This window comes from Meriones unguiculatus, chromosome 17, assembly GCF_030254825.1.
Source record: "Meriones unguiculatus strain TT.TT164.6M chromosome 17, Bangor_MerUng_6.1, whole genome shotgun sequence".
Classification (NCBI taxonomy): Eukaryota; Metazoa; Chordata; class Mammalia; order Rodentia; family Muridae; genus Meriones; species Meriones unguiculatus.
In genome coordinates, this window is record NC_083364.1 from 35,982,995 (window position 1) to 36,000,923 (window position 17,929).

The following is a 17,929-nucleotide window of genomic DNA, read 5'->3' on the forward strand; positions in this document are numbered from 1 at the left end:
AGATGATTGAGTCGTTAAGTGTATATAACGTGAAAGACTTGACTTTTTGTTTTGTTTAAGGACAGAGCATGTGCTTTACCCACTGAGCTATTTAGTTTTGGTTTTTCGAGACAGAGTTTTTCTGTGTAGCCCTGGCTATCTCAGACTCACTCTATAGACCAGGCTGGCCTTGAACTAACAGAGAGCCCTGTGCCTCTACCTCCTGAGTGCTGGGATTAAAGGTGAATCTTGCTTTGTTGCTCAGGCTGAGCTGAAACTTCAAGTGATCCTCATGTCCCAGGTCTTGGGATTACAAGGGTGCTGCTACCACACCAGTCCTTAACTTAAAAATTTTTAAAAGTTAATATATATATATATATATATATATATGCATTTGTGTATGTGTGCATATTTCTTTTCTTTCCTTTTTTAAAAAAGTTTTTATTTTTTATTTTTTCTGAGACAGGGTTTCTCTGTGTAGCTCTGGCTGTCCTGGAATACATTAATTTGGGTTTTTTTTTTTTTTAATGTGCATTGGTGTTTGACCTGTATATATGTCTGTGTGAGGGGCTTGGATCCACTGGAACTTTAGTTACAGACAGTTGTGAGTTACCATGTGGGTTCTCTGGAAGAACAGCCAGTGCTCTTAACCGCTGAGTTATCACTCTAGCTTTTCTTTTTCTCCTTGGAATGGCACTGTTAAAAATATAGGTGTTCTGGGCTGGAAAGAAGGCTTAGCAGTTACAGGCTAGGCTCACAGCCAAAATGTAAGAATATAGGCATTTAAAAATAAATTGGGGCTGGAGCGATGGCTCAGCAGCTAAGAGCACTGACTGGGATCTGGGTTCAATTCCCAGCACCCATGTGGTAGCTTGTAACTATCTGTAACTCCAGTTTCAGAACATCTGACACCCTCTTCTGGCCACATAAACTCACATGCAGGGAAAATACTCGTACACATAAAAAATTTAAAAAAAGGAATGCTTATATAAGGAATATCTTTAGAATTTTCAAAATTAATGTTGTAATTTTTTAATCACTTCTGTTTTTCTCCTACAGCTCCTAAAAGACGAAGGCCTGCACGTTCAATATTTGATGGTTTTCGAGATTTTCAAACTGAAACTAGTAAGTATTTGTGAATCAGTCTCTCTCTTTACTCCTTCCTTTTTGTTAAAAAAGCAAAAGATGATTGGAATTAGTCCTAAATATTTTGATAGTTCACCATGTTTGAAAAGTGAAGTGAGGAGTCCTGGAGAGATGGCTCAGTAGTTAAGAGCATTGTTTGTTCTTTCAAAGGACCTGGGTTCAATTTCCAGCATCGACATGGCAGCTCACAACTGCCTGTAACTTCAGTTCCAAGGGATCTGACACCCTCACACACCAATGGGCATGAAATTAAATAAATTATTATTATTATTTTAAGTAAAATTAAAAAGCCGGGTGTGGTGGCCCATGCCTTTAACCCCAGCACTTAGGGAGGCAGAGGCAGACAGATTTCTGAGTTAGAGTGTAGCCTGGTCTACAAAGAGTCCAGGACAGCCAAAGCTGCACAGAGAAACCTTGTCTCGAATAACAAGCAAAGTGAAATTAGAGACATCAAGAGTTTGGGTAAGGGCTGGAGAGGTGGCTCAGAGGTTAAGAGCACTTGGCTGCTCTTCAAGAGGTCCTGAGTTCAATTCCCAGCAACCACATGGTAGTTCACAACCATCTATAGTGAGGTCTTGTGCCCTCTTCTGGCGTGCAGGTGTACATGCAGACAGAAGGTTGTATAGACAATAAATAAATCTTAAAAACAAAACAAAACAAAACCCTTTGGGTAAACTACCCCAAGAGTTTGTTAAAACTGCCAAGCCTGAGTTCATCCGGGATCCACATGGTAAAAAGAACGGACACCTGTAAATTGTACTTTGACTCCACATGTCTGCTATGACACCCATGTATATACATACACTATTGTCCTAGTTAAGATTACTATTGCTATGGTGAACCACCATGACCAAAAGCAAGTTGAGATGGGGAAAGAGTGTATTTGGCTTACACTTCCATATCATAGTCCATGTCATAGTCCATGATTGAAGGAAGTTAGGAAACATGGCAGGAGCTGATGCAAAGACAGACCATGGAGAGATGGAAGGGATGCTGATTACTGGCTTGCTCTTCATGGCTTATTCAGCGTGCTTTCTCATAGAACTCAGGGCCCTCCCCCTTCAAAGAAAACACTCTACAGCAGTGTTTCTCAGCTTATGGGTTGAAACCTCCTTTCACAGGAGTCTTTCACAGATATCCTACATATTAGATATTTAAATTCTGATTCATAACAGTAGCAAAATTACAGTTATAAAGTAACAATGAAAATAGTTTTATGGTTGGGGTTCACCACAATATGAGGATCTGAATTAAAGGGTCACAGTGCTATGAAGGTTGAGAAGCACTAGTCTACAGGCTTGCCTGCAGCCTAGTGTTACGGAATCATTTTCTCAATTGTGGTTCCTTCCTCTCTGGTGACTCTAGGTCTAGCTTGTCAAGTTAAAGTAAAACTAGTTAGAACATTTCATATCTTTCTATGGAATAGGCCAGAATAATCTTGACCTCATACTTTTAAAGAGTTCTAAAGAAAGGACAATTTTTATTTGTTTGTTGGGGGTGATGTCGAGGTCATGATGTGCATGTGTCCTCTAACTGGAGAGCAGCCTACTAAAGTTGGTTCTTTCCTACCATATGGGGCCTGGGAACCGAATTCAGGCCATCAGGTTTGCAGCAAGTACCCTGACTTACTGAGCCATCTATCTGGCCCAGGATGGTTATTTTAGATAATATGTGAGAAATGCTTGGATGGTGTCCAGTTTTGTAACTTACAATGCGCTGTTCAGGGCATAGATAGGGCCTGTAACTTTGGGAAGGCCTGAAAGGGAAGGCTTAAGTTAACAAAAGAATCTGCTCTTCTAGTATGTGATGACAGCAGTGTCCATGACCTCTAACAAGAGTCTTTAAAACTTGGAGCTAGACACAATAGATGACTTCATCGGGTCACCATGAGAACTAGACAAAGGATTTGGAACGCTTCTTCTGTGTTGCTTATGAATGTGAAAGAATTTGTTTTGATGAGGTGTGTGTGTGTGCGTGTGCGTGTGCTTGTGTGCGCACGGCGTGTGTGTGCACACATGCTTCAAGGGACCAAGTCTAGGCAAGCACTTGACCCCTCAGGTGTATCCTTATCTCAGGGTGATGCTGGGGTCTAAACACAGGACCCTGTGTATACTAGATAGGTACTGAGCTAGGACCCCTAGCCGGCTCTCTGGCTTTCCTTACTGTGAGACAAGCAGTCTCTCACTAAGTTGTCCAGATTAGACTTGAACTCACTCTGTGGCCCAGGTTAGCTTTGAACCTTTGATCTTCTTGTGTTAGCCTCCCAAGTAGCTTTGATTATAAGCCTGCTCCATCAGGCCTAGCCCAACATGACTATTTTTGACTAATTTAATTTTATACTTTTATCGTTTGGCCTAGAGAACAATCACCAAATCCTAAGATTATTTTTTTAACCCCTCTTTGTATTTTTTTTTCAGTCATCAGCTGAAGCAAGCTTTTTAGTAATTCCTTCAGTCAATACAAGGACTTTTGTTTATTATGTGATTTAACACTTTAATTTTATGGCTAATTAAAACTTTTCCATCCTTTTGTGTTGCAGTTAGGCAGGAACAGGAATTAAGAAATGGAGGAGCAATAGATAAGAAACTGACAACCCTTGCAGATCTATTCCGGCCCCCAATTGACTTGATGCACAAAGGCAGCTTTGAAACAGTAAGTTGTTAATGTTAAAGATTCTGTACTGTGACTGTGAATCGTTTTTACAATTAAAGTGTCTTTTTTTTCTTAATACAGGGTCTTATTAAGTGTTCTAAATATACTATGTAGACCAGGCTGACCTCAAAATCAAAGAAATCGGTCTGCCTCGGCCTCCTCTGGTGCCATTATGCCTTTTATTTTCTAAGAGAAAAAAAATCCTTTTTATAGAGAATTGGTATCTTAACTATTTCTGCATAATATACTTAAGGGTTACACTGACTTCTATTTCTACTGGCAACAAATAAAGTATATTTTTAACAATAGTGTATGAGATTTATTTGTTTATTTATGTGTTTATTTGAGATAGGGTTTCTCTTTATAGTCCTGATTGTCCTGGAACTCACTCTGAAGACCAGACTGGCCTCAAACTCAGAGATCCACCTGCCTTTGCCTCCCAGGTGCTGGGATTAAAGAGAATGCCATTTGCTGGGCAGTGGTGGTGGCAATGCACAAAAACAAACAAAAAGTTGAGCAACTTTTAATACCTTTCTACCTTCCTTGTTTGTTTTGAAGTAGGGTCTTGCTATGTAGCTCTTGCTGTTCTGCAACTCACTATGTAGACCTGAACTCAAAGAGATCCCCTTTTCTCTGTCTCCCAAAGTGCTGAGATTAAGGCTTAACAACCACTGCCTGGCTGAGCTTGTAATATCTTAATGCCTGTGTTTAAGTAACTTGTTTTCCTTAATTGTGACCCAAAGCTTAGTGATGTTGGTAATTTGAGTATGTCAAAGGCAAACTATAAAGTGTTTTAAGTAAAAAGGTGAAAGTTGTTGGTCTATAAAGAATGGATTATGTGTGAAAATGTGAAGAAGGACAAATAATTTTGTGCTAGTTTTGCTGTCATACCTGACATAAAAGTTTGGTTTCCGTGTGACAATGCATTAAATTTGTGCATATTTGCTATTATTTATTATTTCAGACATGTACTGGGGATATTGGAAATACATCTGTATCAAATTGCAGAATATATTCTCTCCCAGTTCTTCTTAGTTTTATCTTTTCTAAATGCAAAGGGAAACTTCCTGGGCAAGTTTACTTAATTGTCTGCTAACTTTTAAGCAGAGCAAGGGGAATATATTCCCTTCTCTCCACAGTGAAAATGTTTGTCAATGAGAAAACAAAAATAGGGGCTAGAGAGATGGCTTAGCAGTTAAAGTATTTGCTGCTCTTGCAGAGGACCCAGGTTCAGTTCCTAGCACCCGCATGGTGGCTTACAACTGCAGTTCTAGGGGATCTGATGACCTCCTTTTATTGTTTTTAACAAAATCTCAGACATTCGATTTTAGCAATAAAGACTGGAGCCAGATGCTGGGCTGAAAGCCTACTATCTCAGAGAACCCACCCAGCTGACCTTCCTCCACAGCCAGTGTCCCAAAAAGAAAATCAAGCCTCCTTCCCCATGCTGTCTCCAAAAAACAACCTCAAACTGAATGGTTTTTTTTCCTTCTACTTCCTGTGCATCTTCTTATCCATCCTGACTTCCTCACTTCCTCTTACTTGCAGTGTTTTTTTTTTCCCCCTGTGTTCACTTCCTGTTAACTGGCTGCTTGCTCCACCTCTTCATTTAGGGTTAACAATGCCTACAGTTGAAAAACACTTCAGCAAAGTAGCTGGATATAAAGTTTTATTTAATCCTGTCTTGAATTAAAGGTATGTGGCTAGGGCTGAGCTTGCAGCACCTTTTGGTCTCCATAGACGCAGGCATACACACACACACACACACACGCTCACACACAAATTTTTAGAACAAACAAGTAAATGTGATAAAAATCTTCAAGATACTTAGAATTTTTAGAGAGGACTTGTTGAGGAGTAAGACTACTGCAGAATGTGGACAGTACCATTTCATAGGTGTGGTTACAGCAGCTAGGTAAAAACCAGCATTCTCTTTTCTTTGCTTTACGCGCTAATTGGGGTTTTGTAAAGGAGCAGAATCATCAGACTGTTGTGTATATTATAAAAAAAGAGATTTGTTAGGTTGGCTTAATGATAGTTGTTGGTAGTTCAGCAATAGTTATTTGTATACTTGAGATACAGAAAACAGTAGCTGCTCAATCCAGGAAGCTAGGTCTCAGCCAGTCCAGTCTGAGCAAGGGGAATATATTCCCTAGAAACTCCCTGGAGTTGATGATGGGATGGCCACATGTGTACATTGAGAAAGAAAGGGACTTGCAGCTGTAGACGAACTTACTTCCTCCAATTTCCATCCACCTAGTGGTTGGTGCCAGCCAACTTCAGGGTGGGCCTTTCTACTTAGTCACTGTCCCACAGGTCTGTGCTCTTTGGGCACCAGAGACCAGACCATTTCCCCAGTCCCAGATTTCTAATCCAGTTAACAGTCATCAAAATGATTATGTATGTGCAAAATAATAATGTGTATGTACTAAAACTTTACATATCATTTTAAAAGATTTATTATTTATGTGTATATGACTACACAGGTATGTAGACATGTGCATGAAGTTGCCCCAGAAGGCCACAAGGGGGCATCAGAGCCTCTGAAGCTGTAAGCCGCTGGACATAGGTGCTAGGAACCAAATTCCATTCCTCTGCAAGAGCATCAAACTGGGCATGGTGGCACACATCTGTAATCCCAGCATTTGGGAGGCAGAGGCAGGTGGATCTCTGTGAGTTTGAAGCCAGCCTGGTCTTCAGAGCAAGCTCCAGGACAGCCAGGGCTACACAGGGAAACCTTGTTTCAAAATAAAAATAAAAAAAGAGCATCAAGTATTTTTAAATTCTTAGTCATATCTTCAGCTTCTAGATAACATGTTTTAAAATATGTTTATTAGTTAATTGATTTTTGTTGTTGTTGTTGTTGTAGGGGTAGCAGGGTTTGAGACAGTGTCTTTCTGTGTAGCCCTGGCTGTCCTGGAACTCAGTATGTGTTCAGGTTGGCCCTGAATTAGTGTTCCTTCTGCCTGTGCCTACTCAGTGCTGGAATTAAAGGTGTGCTCCACCCATACCCTTTTAGAATTTGTATTTTAATCATGTTCATTCCCTATTCCCCTAACTCTTCCGATTAATACCCCCAGCCTGAGTTCCCCCCAACTTTGGCAGCCACTGCCATTGCCTTGTCTTCTGTCTAGTCCAGTTTGTGCTACCCTTATCCTTATGGTCCAGGGGACATCCACGGCAGTGATGTGATCCATGGTCACTTTCCAGAGATGATATTCTTAACTAAAATTGACTCTCTCAGCACAGAAGCCATCATCTGTCAGTAGCTCCTCAGGGATGTGGCTTCATGTCCTGTCCTTCATACTATATAATATTGACTGGCTTGATTTTGTGTGGGTTCTATGTCGGCACTCAGAGTTTGTGTAAATCTTTGAGTCCTGTCATAAGATAGACAATATTATTGTAGTCTAGTCCTCTACAGTTTCTGGCTGTTAAAAATCTTCACCCTTGGAGTCTGGAGAGATGGCTCAGCAGTTGAGAGCACTGGCTGGTCCTACAGAGGATCTGAGTTCAGTGTTCACATGCTGGCTCACAACTATCTGTATCTTCAGCTTCGGGGGACCTGGCATTTCTTTTATTTGTATGTTTTGTTTGAGTTTTTTTGAGACAGGGTTTCTTTGTGTAGCTCTGGTTGTCCTAGAACTTACTCTGTAGGACAACTGGCCTTGAATTCACATAGATTCATCTGCTTCTGCCTCCAGAGTGCTGGGATTAAAGTAAAGGTGTCTGCCTCCACCACCTCAATTTTGGTGTCATTTTTAAAAGAATGCTTAGTGTATATATAGGAATGCTAAAACACACCAGTGACCAATTAGAAACTATTTTTTTAATAAATATTTAACTTTACTCTTACAGGCCAAAGAGTGTGGCCAGATGCAGAATAAGTGGCTGATGATAAACATTCAAAACGTACAAGATTTTGCATGCCAGTGCCTCAACCGTGATGTGTGGAGCAATGAAGCTGTGAAGAATATTATCCGGGAACATTTCATTTTCTGGCAGGTGAGAAGGGCAGTTAATTAAAAAATTTATAGTATTTGATAGTATTTGTTTTTATAGTGTAGGCTGATGTAGAGGCAGAATACATTATAAACTGGAAAAAGTCAGTTCAATTATTACATATTATGCTACCTATAATGGCTAAAATAATATGGGCCTCAGTGAATAACTAATGGGAGGAGAAAAAAAGAAGTAAGTCATGTTCCTACTCATACTTCAGGAGCATCTTGACCAGTTAGTCTACAGTTGTACAGCTCAGTAGAAGGGCAGTGTAAGCCACACAGTTTGTGTTTTTCTAGAAGTACTGTCTGAAAAAGTTCTAGGGAAACAGGTGAAATTAACTGTACTAATATAGCTTCTTTAAATCAACAGGTGATACAATATTAACATTTTAATAATAGTCATTTTCTGTTTTTGAGTGTGTGTTAAATTCTCAAGATATGGTATGTATTTCATGCTTATAGCACATGTCACCCTAAATTAGTCAATTTCAACTGTTTTATAGTCGTACAAGGACAGTTGCAATGTGTAGAAGATCTTAGAGCATTGGTGAAACATTAAAACTTGTGTTTTAGCTTGAGTTTGTTACTGTTTGACTTTTGTGTTCTTAGCTTAATAGTCCTTAGTATTCTTGATGTTACATCTTTTTGTATAAATTACCTAGTTATAACTAGGTTGCCTGCATCGTTGTTTTTTTGTTTTTGGTTTTTTTTTTTTTTGGTTGCCTACTTTTAATTTCCCTTTTGTTTCATGTTGGTTGGTTGGTTGGTTGGTTGGGTGGGTGGGTGTTTTTTTTTGTTTGTTTGTTTGTTTGTTTGTTTTGGCAAGGCTTGCTACTTAAGATTCTTCGTGGGGCTGCCTACAAGCTAGGCAAGTGCTCCATCACTAAGCTAATCTCCATCCTCCTTTTTTGTTTGTTTGGTTGGTTTGCTTTTTGAAACAGGATCTCTCTGTATCTGTGGCCATCCTGGAACTCTTGTAGACCAGGCTGGGGTGAGGACATAACATATTTGTCAAGAATTATTTAGAGAATCCATTGCCCTTAGGAGATAACAAGATTGTAGTCGACCTTTTTTTTAAGAGACTTTTTATATCATTGTCTTAACAGGTTTATCACGACAGTGAGGAAGGTCAGAGATACATACAGTTTTACAAGCTAGGGGATTTCCCCTATGTTTCCATTTTAGACCCACGGACAGGTAAGTTACATCAAATTACAGCCTTTAACCTATCATTTATTTTTTACAGTTGATTAGTATTTGATTGGAGCTGGTTTCATCAATGTGATAGTTAAGGGAAGTTTTTCTCTTTATTACCATTATAATTGTATAAACATCCTTGGATGTGTATATTTAGAGAATCTATTTCTGGCAACTTAAGGGATAACAACAGTTTGTCTTAGTATACTTCTGTTTTTCAAAGGAAAACTGATAAATAATACTCTCTTTAGGGTCGTCTTAGGTTTCTGTTAGTAAACGGATGAGATTATTGTAGCTATGGTCATATTCCTCTAGAGAACTAGAACTGTTTTCATCATTAATTATATTTTATTTGCATCTTGCTTTATTTGGATTTTTTTCTTCCTAAATGGCTCTAAATGATACAAGCAGATAATTTTTCTGTAGTGATGGGTGGGAATCTATCAGTTAGTTATAATTGATGTTGTCAGTAGGTTATGAAGCTACTGGGTGACTTCAGCAAGTGAGGGGTGGGGAGATGAATATGTAGCAAACTTTAATTATGCACATGTCTATTTAATGAGTACGGCTAGGACTGATTTTATGTTTTATGTCTTTTTTAATCTTTAGGTCAGAAGCTAGTAGAGTGGCACCAATTAGATGTATCTTCTTTCTTGGACCAAGTAACAGGGTTTCTGGGTGAACATGGGCAACTAGATGGACTTTCTAGCAGCCCCCCAAAAAAATGTGCCCGATCAGTAAGTATGAAGTGATGAGCAACTGAGTGTACCTGTATGTTGATATCTTCTATAAAATGTTTGCTGTTAAAGTAGTGCTTATAATAATGTAAAGAGTGGAGCTGGGAGATGGTAGCACATGGCCTTTAATGGTAGCACTTGGGAGGCAGAGGCAAGGGGATTTCTTTGAGTTCAAAACCAGCCTGGTCTAAAAAGCGAGTTTTAGGACAACCAGGTCTATACAAAGAAACCCTGTCTTGAAAATAATAATGATGATGATAATAATAATAAGTAGTGAACAGTTATGGATTTTTGGCTATACTCTTATCTTAGATCTTATTTTTTTGATGGCTTTCTACAGAATTTCATTACAGACTTATCAATGGTGTCTATATAAGACATATTGCCCCCCCCCATTCACATAATTAAAGAATAAAAATAAAGCCTTAAAAAAACAATGTAAATATGTAAAACAGGAGAACTGATGTGGCCTGATCTGTTCCTAATGCAACCCTGGGAGGGCTTCTTTTGCCAGCCTGATGCAACAGTTGGTGTTAAGTTTTTGCTTGTGATATCACTTGCCATTATTATTGGTTAGATAGCTTTAGGTCCTGGAGTTCTCTGGCTCTCCCAGAGTTTATTTTGATACTTAAGTTCTATAATATGCTATTATGCAGACATCTTTGCTAATTGACATCATGATTAGTTTCAAGTAAAAGATCTTCAAAGATAAGACAGTCTCATATAGTTATAGTTGCTGTTTGGGTTTTGATGGCAGTGAGAATAAAATTATATATATTTGGAAGTGATAAAATGGTTATTTTCAGTTATTATCTAAAATAAATACCTAAATAAAGTAAAATAAATGCAAATTTTCTGTTTGTTTTGGGCATTTCGCATTTCTTTACAAATTTTGGAACCAGCTTGTTACTCAGTACAAGAAAACGTGCTAGAATTTTTATTGGAATTGTGCTGGTTCTGTAGACATCTAGTAAATGCATCTTCAAGTCTGCAAATATGGGGAATATCTTCCTATTTCTTGTTTTTATTTTCTCACAGCAGTGTTTTCTTTTTCTGTTGTATTGACTTAGAGTGGAGCCTCATTAAACAAGTTTATTAATTTGAATAGCTGTTACAATACATCTTACTGTTAGCATATATATATATATATGTATGTATATAATGTGTGTGTGTGATGTGTGTATATAGAATTTTTAAGTTTTTATTCATTTATTTATTTTTGTGACCCAGGCTTAGTTACTGAAGTGTAGGTAAGAAAATATTTACAGAAGCCTTGGCACCTTACCAGTGGCTACACTGCTGAAGAAAATGCCTTTCTCATTCCCAAACATTAACTGCTTATCTTCAGGGAGAGTTGAGCCCTTGTGAGTCCCTTCCATGGCAAGGTGTTGATGGGTCTGGTCTTGTGCAGGACTTAGGCAGGTGATCACAGCCACTGTGTGTTTAAGAGTTCTATGTTTTATCATGCCCAGAAGACACTGTTTCACATCCCTCCACCCCCTCCTTCACAACTTAAATTCTTTCTGCCTTCTCTTCCATGATGTTTCCTGAACCCTGGAGAGGATGCTATTGATGCTGTAGTCCCATTTATTTCTGAGCATTCAACATTTATTTTCTGCATTTTAACACTTGGGAGTCTTTGCAGAAAAAAGCTTCTGTAACTGTAGCTGACAGCAGTAATAATCTGACTGCTGGAGGCTCTCAGTGTTCCTTCCCAGGCTCTTGGAGACTTGTCTCTCCAATAGAAGTTTCTCTGTCTGGTTACATATTTCCTTTTTTAACTTTGTGTCTGTGTGGTTTGTATGCATGTATGTATTTATGAATATATGTTCCTGTGTGTGGGTGTAAACTCAAGGTTGAAATCAGGAGCCTTGTGCATTTGTCTTCCTTGCCCTCATAATTGAGGCAGGGTCTCAGTTGACTCCAAGGCTCTTCAGTATGGCTAGTCTGGTTAAAGAGTGTGCTATGGGGATTTCCTGTCTCTGCCTACTGAATGCTGAAATCATAGGCCGCCGTGGTGCCCACTGAGCATTTATGTAAGGGTTATGGAGATTTCCTCATGCTTTTGAAGTAAGTGCTTTAACTACTGACTGTCTCTCCAGTCCATATGTTTCGTATAGATGTGCTTTATCAGGTTAATGAAGTTTTCTTCTTTTATTGGAGATAGGGAGGAGCCCAGCTGTATAGCCAAGGATATCCTTGAATTCTAAATACTTCTGCCTCCATCTTCTACCACTATGCTTGTATTTCTTTTCTTCTTAGTTTGCAGGGTGTTGCATGCCTGTGATCCTAGCAACCCAGGAGACTGAGTCAGGAGGATTACTGAAAGTTTGAAAACAGTCAGCTATATAAGGAATTCTGTTCAGGCTTCAGAGTGAGACCTATCTCAACCCCTCATAGACAAAACAAGGAAATAAAAACTATAGAGCAAGTAGTACGTAGACCTTCTTAATTAGATGTATTTTTTTTTTTTATTTAAAGAATTTTTGTAGCTGGGCCTGGTGGTGTGCACCTATAATTCCAGCACTCGGGTGGCAGAGTCAGGTGGATCTTTGTGAGTTTGAGGCCAGCCTGGTCCTTGAGACAGGGTTTCCCTGTCTCAAAACCAAACAACAACAAAAAAAGTTTTGTTTTTGTTTTTTTAATTTTATGTGTCTGGGTGTTTTGCCTGTATGTGTGTATGTGTACTACATGCGTGACTGCCCTTGGAGACCACAAGGGAGTGTTGGATTACCTGGAACTGGGAATCCACTATCTCATTCCTTAGGTACTGAGTTTAGCGCCAAGCACTCACATCGGGTGGCTCATAGCCAGCTATAGGAGAATCTTCACACCTCTGGTGTGCCCATATCCACACAGAGACAGAAACAAGTATACATCATTAAAATTATTTCTTAAAAATTTAAATGAGTAGCAGTTTCTCTTAATCTGAACCAACTCTCTAGTCCCTGGTAGTTTTATTTATAACCATAGTTTGGGTTCTGTAGTAAGGGCCCTTAGAGAAGAGTGAGTATTGAATAGTAAACTGGTGCTGTCTGCTGTACCATATTGCTGCAAATCTAGTCACTTAAGCCGTTGCATGTCCCATAAATAAATCCATCTGCTTTTTATGTGCATGTGGTAAATTACACTTATTTACATTTACATTGTTTACATTGACTTATTATTACATTTATTTATTTATGGTGTTTTAAAACAGTTATCTCTGTTATGTAGCACTGGCTGTCCTGTAACTTGCTATGTAGACCAGGCTGGCCTTAAATTCGCAGATATCCATGTGCCTCTTAAGTGCTGGGTTTAAGGGTATATGCCACCACATCCAACTTTGTTTTTAAAAATTATTATGCGGTAGTAGGAACTATTGAAAGTTCAAGCCTACATAGTGAGCTTTGGGCCAATCTGGACTATATAAGACTGTGTAAAAAAAAAAAAAAAATAATAATGATAATGTTAATACAGAACTGGAGAGATAGCTCAGTGGATAAAAGCTTCCCTTCTAGAAAATCCTAGTTCTGTTCTCTGCATCCACATCAGACAGCTCACAATGACCTGTATGTAGCCCTAGTTCCAGGGGATTCAGTGCCTACCACCTACTCTGTGAGTACCAGGCATGACATGGTATACATACATACAAAAATAAGTTCCATTCAGATGCTTTATAGTTTGTAACCTTTGGGGTTTGTTTGTTTGTTTCTGTTTTATTGGGACAGGGTATCTCTGCGTAGCCCTGACTGTCCTGCACTTGCTTTGTAGACCAGGCTGGCCTTGAACTCACAGCAATCCACCTGCCTCTGCCTCCTAGAGTGTTGGGATTACAGGCATGTGCCATCACACCCAGAATGAAATCTGTGATACTCAAAACCTTAACAGGATAGAAATGTGCATTTCTTTGGCTGTTGAGACTCAGTGGGTAAAACTACTTTCTGCCGCGCCTGGTGACCTGAGTCTAATCTCTAGAACCCACACGATAGAAGGAGAGAACAGACTCCTGAAAGTTGTCCATTGACTTACATGTGCACCCTGCATACACACACACTATAAAGAAAATTTCAAAATTTTGTATTTTTCATTATCATATTGAAAATTTGCGGGCTGGAGAGATGGCTCAGACGTTAAGAGCACTGGCTGTTCTTCCAAAGGCCCTGAGTCCAATTCCCAGCAACGACATGGTGGCTCACAGCCATCTATAATGAGATCTGGTGCCCTCTTCTTGCCTGCAAATGAAGGCGGAATACTGTATGTAGAAAGAAATTTTGCATTATGTCTGTTAAGCTTTTGAGAATTTAATCCACCCACATACACCTGAATGTTTTCCCTTTGTTTGTTTGTTTGTTTTTGAGACAAGATCTTACTGTATAGTGCATGCTGGAGGTCAAATTTACAAGGCTGCTACCTCATCCTCCCAAGTGTAGCACACCCCATGATGTCATATGTCAATGTTAGCTTCTTGTTTTGAATGCTAAGAATTATTGCATTTAATGATAAAAAAGGAGACGTCTTTTTCTGATGTCTGATCATTTTTAAAGAATTGCTTGTTTTTATATTTTAAAAACTTCAATTCTTAGTATTTTCTAAATAATAATAATGATGATGAAGATGATTTGCTTTGTTCATTTTGATGCCAAAAATGCCTGAGCTTAAAACATCAGTGTGCTAGGTACTGTGAGAGCTTTGAGTTGTTTGTGTTTCAAACAGGGTCTCACTGTGTAGTACAGGCTAGCCTCAAGCATCAGAAAGTCCCTACCTCAGCTTCATGAACGCTGGCGTAGGTGTGTGCTGCCATATTCAGCTCCATGATGGCCTTCTAGTCTTCTGAAACATTATTTCAATTTGGTTTTCTGACACTGCGTTCTTGCCCTCACATGGTACAAGAGACAGTTCTACTTCAGCAGAAAATCATAATGGCAAATTGACTAGTGATTTTTATACCTTGTTTATACCTTGCATTTTGGTATTAACTATTGTTCTTTCCACCTGTGTTTTGACTGCACCTCACAGGAGAGCCTCATAGATGCCAGTGAAGATAGCCAACTGGAAGCTGCCATCAGAGCCTCCTTGCAAGAGACACATTTCGACTCAGCACAGGCAAAACAGGATAGCCGCTCAGATGAAGAATCTGAATCCGAACTTTTCTCTGGCAGTGAGGAATTCATATCGGTTTGTGGCTCTGATGAAGAAGAGGAGGTAGAGAATCTTGCTAAGTCCAGAAAGTCTCCTCATAAAGATTTGGGGCATAGAAAAGAGGAGAACAGAAGGCCACTGACTGAGCCCCCAGCCAGAACTGAGCCTGGCACAGCCACAAACCATCAAGGATTGCCAGCCATGGATTCTGAGGTCTTGGAGATGTCACCTGAAAAGTCAGATGGAATAGTGGAGGGGATAGATGTAAATGGTGGGTTATAGTATAGACCCTGCTTTACCTACTAAACTCGAATGTACTGAATGACTTGCTTTAGTTAATCTCCCATGTTAAACACCTATGTGTGTATATAACTCTTCCTTAGGACCAAAAGCACAGCTGATGCTGCGGTACCCAGATGGAAAGAGGGAGCAGATCACTCTTCCAGAGCAGGCTAAGTTGCTGGTGAGTTTATCCCACTGATAAACTTTCTTTGGTTGAAGCAAAGAAACCAATTGTTTGTGGGGCTAGGGATCAAGCCCCTAGTACTGTACTATAGTCTTACTCCACAGAAAGTAGAAAACTGAAGTAAGGCAAGTAGGGATGCTTGACTTCTGACATAGACTGATACCCGATACCTAATTGGAAATTCAACTGACAAAGAGTCTTAAGTTTTATGGGGTTTTGCTGTTATAGTTTATTGCTTGTTTTTTGCTTTAGTTTTGAGACAGGGCCTCATTTTATAGCCCTGGCTCAACTGGAATTCACAGAGATTTGCCTGCCTCAGCTTCCTGAATGCTGGGATTAAGAGTCTGGTGGTTTTTGAGAAGGGGTCTCACTTCTTGACACAGGCTAGCCTAGAACTCAAAGCAGTTTTTCTGCTTAGCCTCCAAGTATTGCAATTGTAAGCATGAGCTACCATGCCTGCCAGGGTTTATTTGTGTAGCCTTGGCTTTGTAGACCAGGCTGGTCTTGAACTCAAAGATCTGCCTGCCTCTGCCTCCCTGAGTGCTGGGATTATAAGCATGTGCCACCACTCCTGTCTCACCTGTCTTATTTTTAATTAGTTTATTTCCTTCTCATTATATTTGGCAAGTCACAGGCTTGCCAAGGCTTTTTAGTTCTGTGTTTGTATGGAATACACTTGTGGTAAAGTAGTGTAGTTATCTAAAGACTACAGTAGGGATCTAGGGAGGGTTTCTGTTGTTGCTGAAGATGGGGTGTTGTTTTTCTTTTTCTTTTTTCTTTTTTTTTTTTTTTCTTTCTTCGTTTTGAGATGGGGTTTCTCTGTGTAGTCTTGGCTGTCCTGGAACTCACTCTGTAGACCAGGCTGGCCTCAAATTCATAGAGACCCACCTGCCCCTGCCTCCCAGGTGGGACTAAAGGCTTTCACCAACACACCCAGTAGATCTAGGATTACTTAGTAGCTGTTACTTGAGAATTGTGAAGAACAAGGCTGTGGTCGGGTGGTGGTGTTGTGGGCCTTTAATTCCAGCACTCTAGGACTCAGAGGCTCTCTGACTTCTAAGATAGCCCTGATAGCCAGGGCTACACAGAGAAACCCTGTCTCAAAACAACAACAGAAGAACGAAAGTTTTTCTTCTGTATCTTTTCTGTGGTATGTTAGGATTTTTTTCTTGTGATTCTCTATTCCGTTTCCCTCTTTGTTTTCCTATGAGTTTTGTTAATATCACCTATCATGGTGGTTCTAAGGGCCTATTTATCTAATCACTGGTCGGCCTTTTTTTTTTTTTTTTTTTTTTTACAGTTTTTCAACTGCTGGAAATACAGTTTTTTACAGTTTTTCAACTGCTGACCAGAATAGCTTAACCTGTATGAATGGCCCTCACTCCTAGCCCCACTTGAGTCAAGTACCTAAAGTACCTATACCTGGCCTGTCACTTAATACCTGGGATTAGCCACTTTCCTCATTTCTGCAACGAAGTACCTGACAGAAACAACTAAAGGAGGAAAGGTCTCTTTGACTCATGGTTTCAAAGAGCTTTCAGCCCTCCAGAGCAGGATAGGCATGGCAGTCAATGTCAGGGCATGGCAGAGGCTCCCTCTCTCTTTATGGAAACTGGAGACTTATCCAAGTGCCTGTGAGCCCGGAAGCAGAGAACTAGACCAAAGCCAGGGGGGTGGATAAGACCCTCAGAGGCCTGCCTGTGGTGACCTACTTCTGCCACTGGGCCCCAACTCCTAAAAGCTTGTTGGGGGAGGGCATTTAAATTGAAACCATACAGCTGAAGATGCTTAGGCTGATTGTTGAAGACTGACAAATAGCAGTTGCTGGCTGATGCCAGACTACCAAACTTCTACTGTTTGAAATGGGACAGAGACAAGAGAAGGAGTAAATATGATAAGTGCCCTTCTTCCCCTTCTCCAGTTCTGCTAACAAACTTTGGCACAGAAATGTTATTATATATGAATTCCAGAATCAATTCCTAAGTTTTAAATAACATACGATTCTGACTAGCACAATAAAACTTCCTACCATCTCACTCCATCACCTGCGAAATGAACCATCCCCTTTATCCAGGAGAGCCAGGCTGTGCATACCTGAGAGTCAATAACCATTTTAGTTATATATTATAGTTACCACAGGGTTTCTAATCAAGTAACTTCAAGAAAATTTTAAAACATTTAAATATATATATATATGCTTTGAATGTGAGTAATGTATTTTTGTAGCTGTTTCGTGACCCTTAGTTACTGATGATTCCAAAGCTTAAGAGAAGTAATGCTGGCATTTCTATAACACTGAATTGTACGACATTTTGTTATTAGTTGTTGATATACAGGACTCTACACTATCTATCATTACATCCCTACGAGCATCTAGGGACAAGGGTTACTACTGAGTAGACCACTCTTGAGCAAAACTGAGTGGAAGACTAGACAGTAAGTAGAGGGAAAATGACTGGAGAAGACTGGGCTTGTAGAGAAGGAAGTGTTGAAGAAATCGTAACAGGTCTTTTTTTTGTTGATCGTAGACAGAATGAAAGGACATATTCCCTTGACGGAGGAAGAGAGCCTGAGTGCTATTTCCATCTTATTTATTGGAGAGATAGCAATGACTCTCAGTATCACAT

The 17,929-nt window shown here is 39.7% G+C and overlaps 1 protein-coding gene across 1 annotated transcript in view; it reads left to right on the forward strand.

Annotated features, from left to right (window-relative positions):
- Ubxn7 (UBX domain protein 7) overlaps positions 1-17,929 on the forward strand; it is a 61,775-nt gene that overhangs the window by 34,279 nt on the left and 9,567 nt on the right. The window contains exons 4-10 of the mRNA XM_021635349.2: positions 1,039-1,104; positions 3,665-3,777; positions 7,636-7,782; positions 8,888-8,978; positions 9,588-9,715; positions 14,714-15,107; positions 15,220-15,299. Coding sequence (XP_021491024.1) covers positions 1,039-1,104; positions 3,665-3,777; positions 7,636-7,782; positions 8,888-8,978; positions 9,588-9,715; positions 14,714-15,107; positions 15,220-15,299 — 1,019 coding nt within the window. The remainder of the gene's footprint in view (positions 1-1,038; positions 1,105-3,664; positions 3,778-7,635; positions 7,783-8,887; positions 8,979-9,587; positions 9,716-14,713; positions 15,108-15,219; positions 15,300-17,929) is intronic.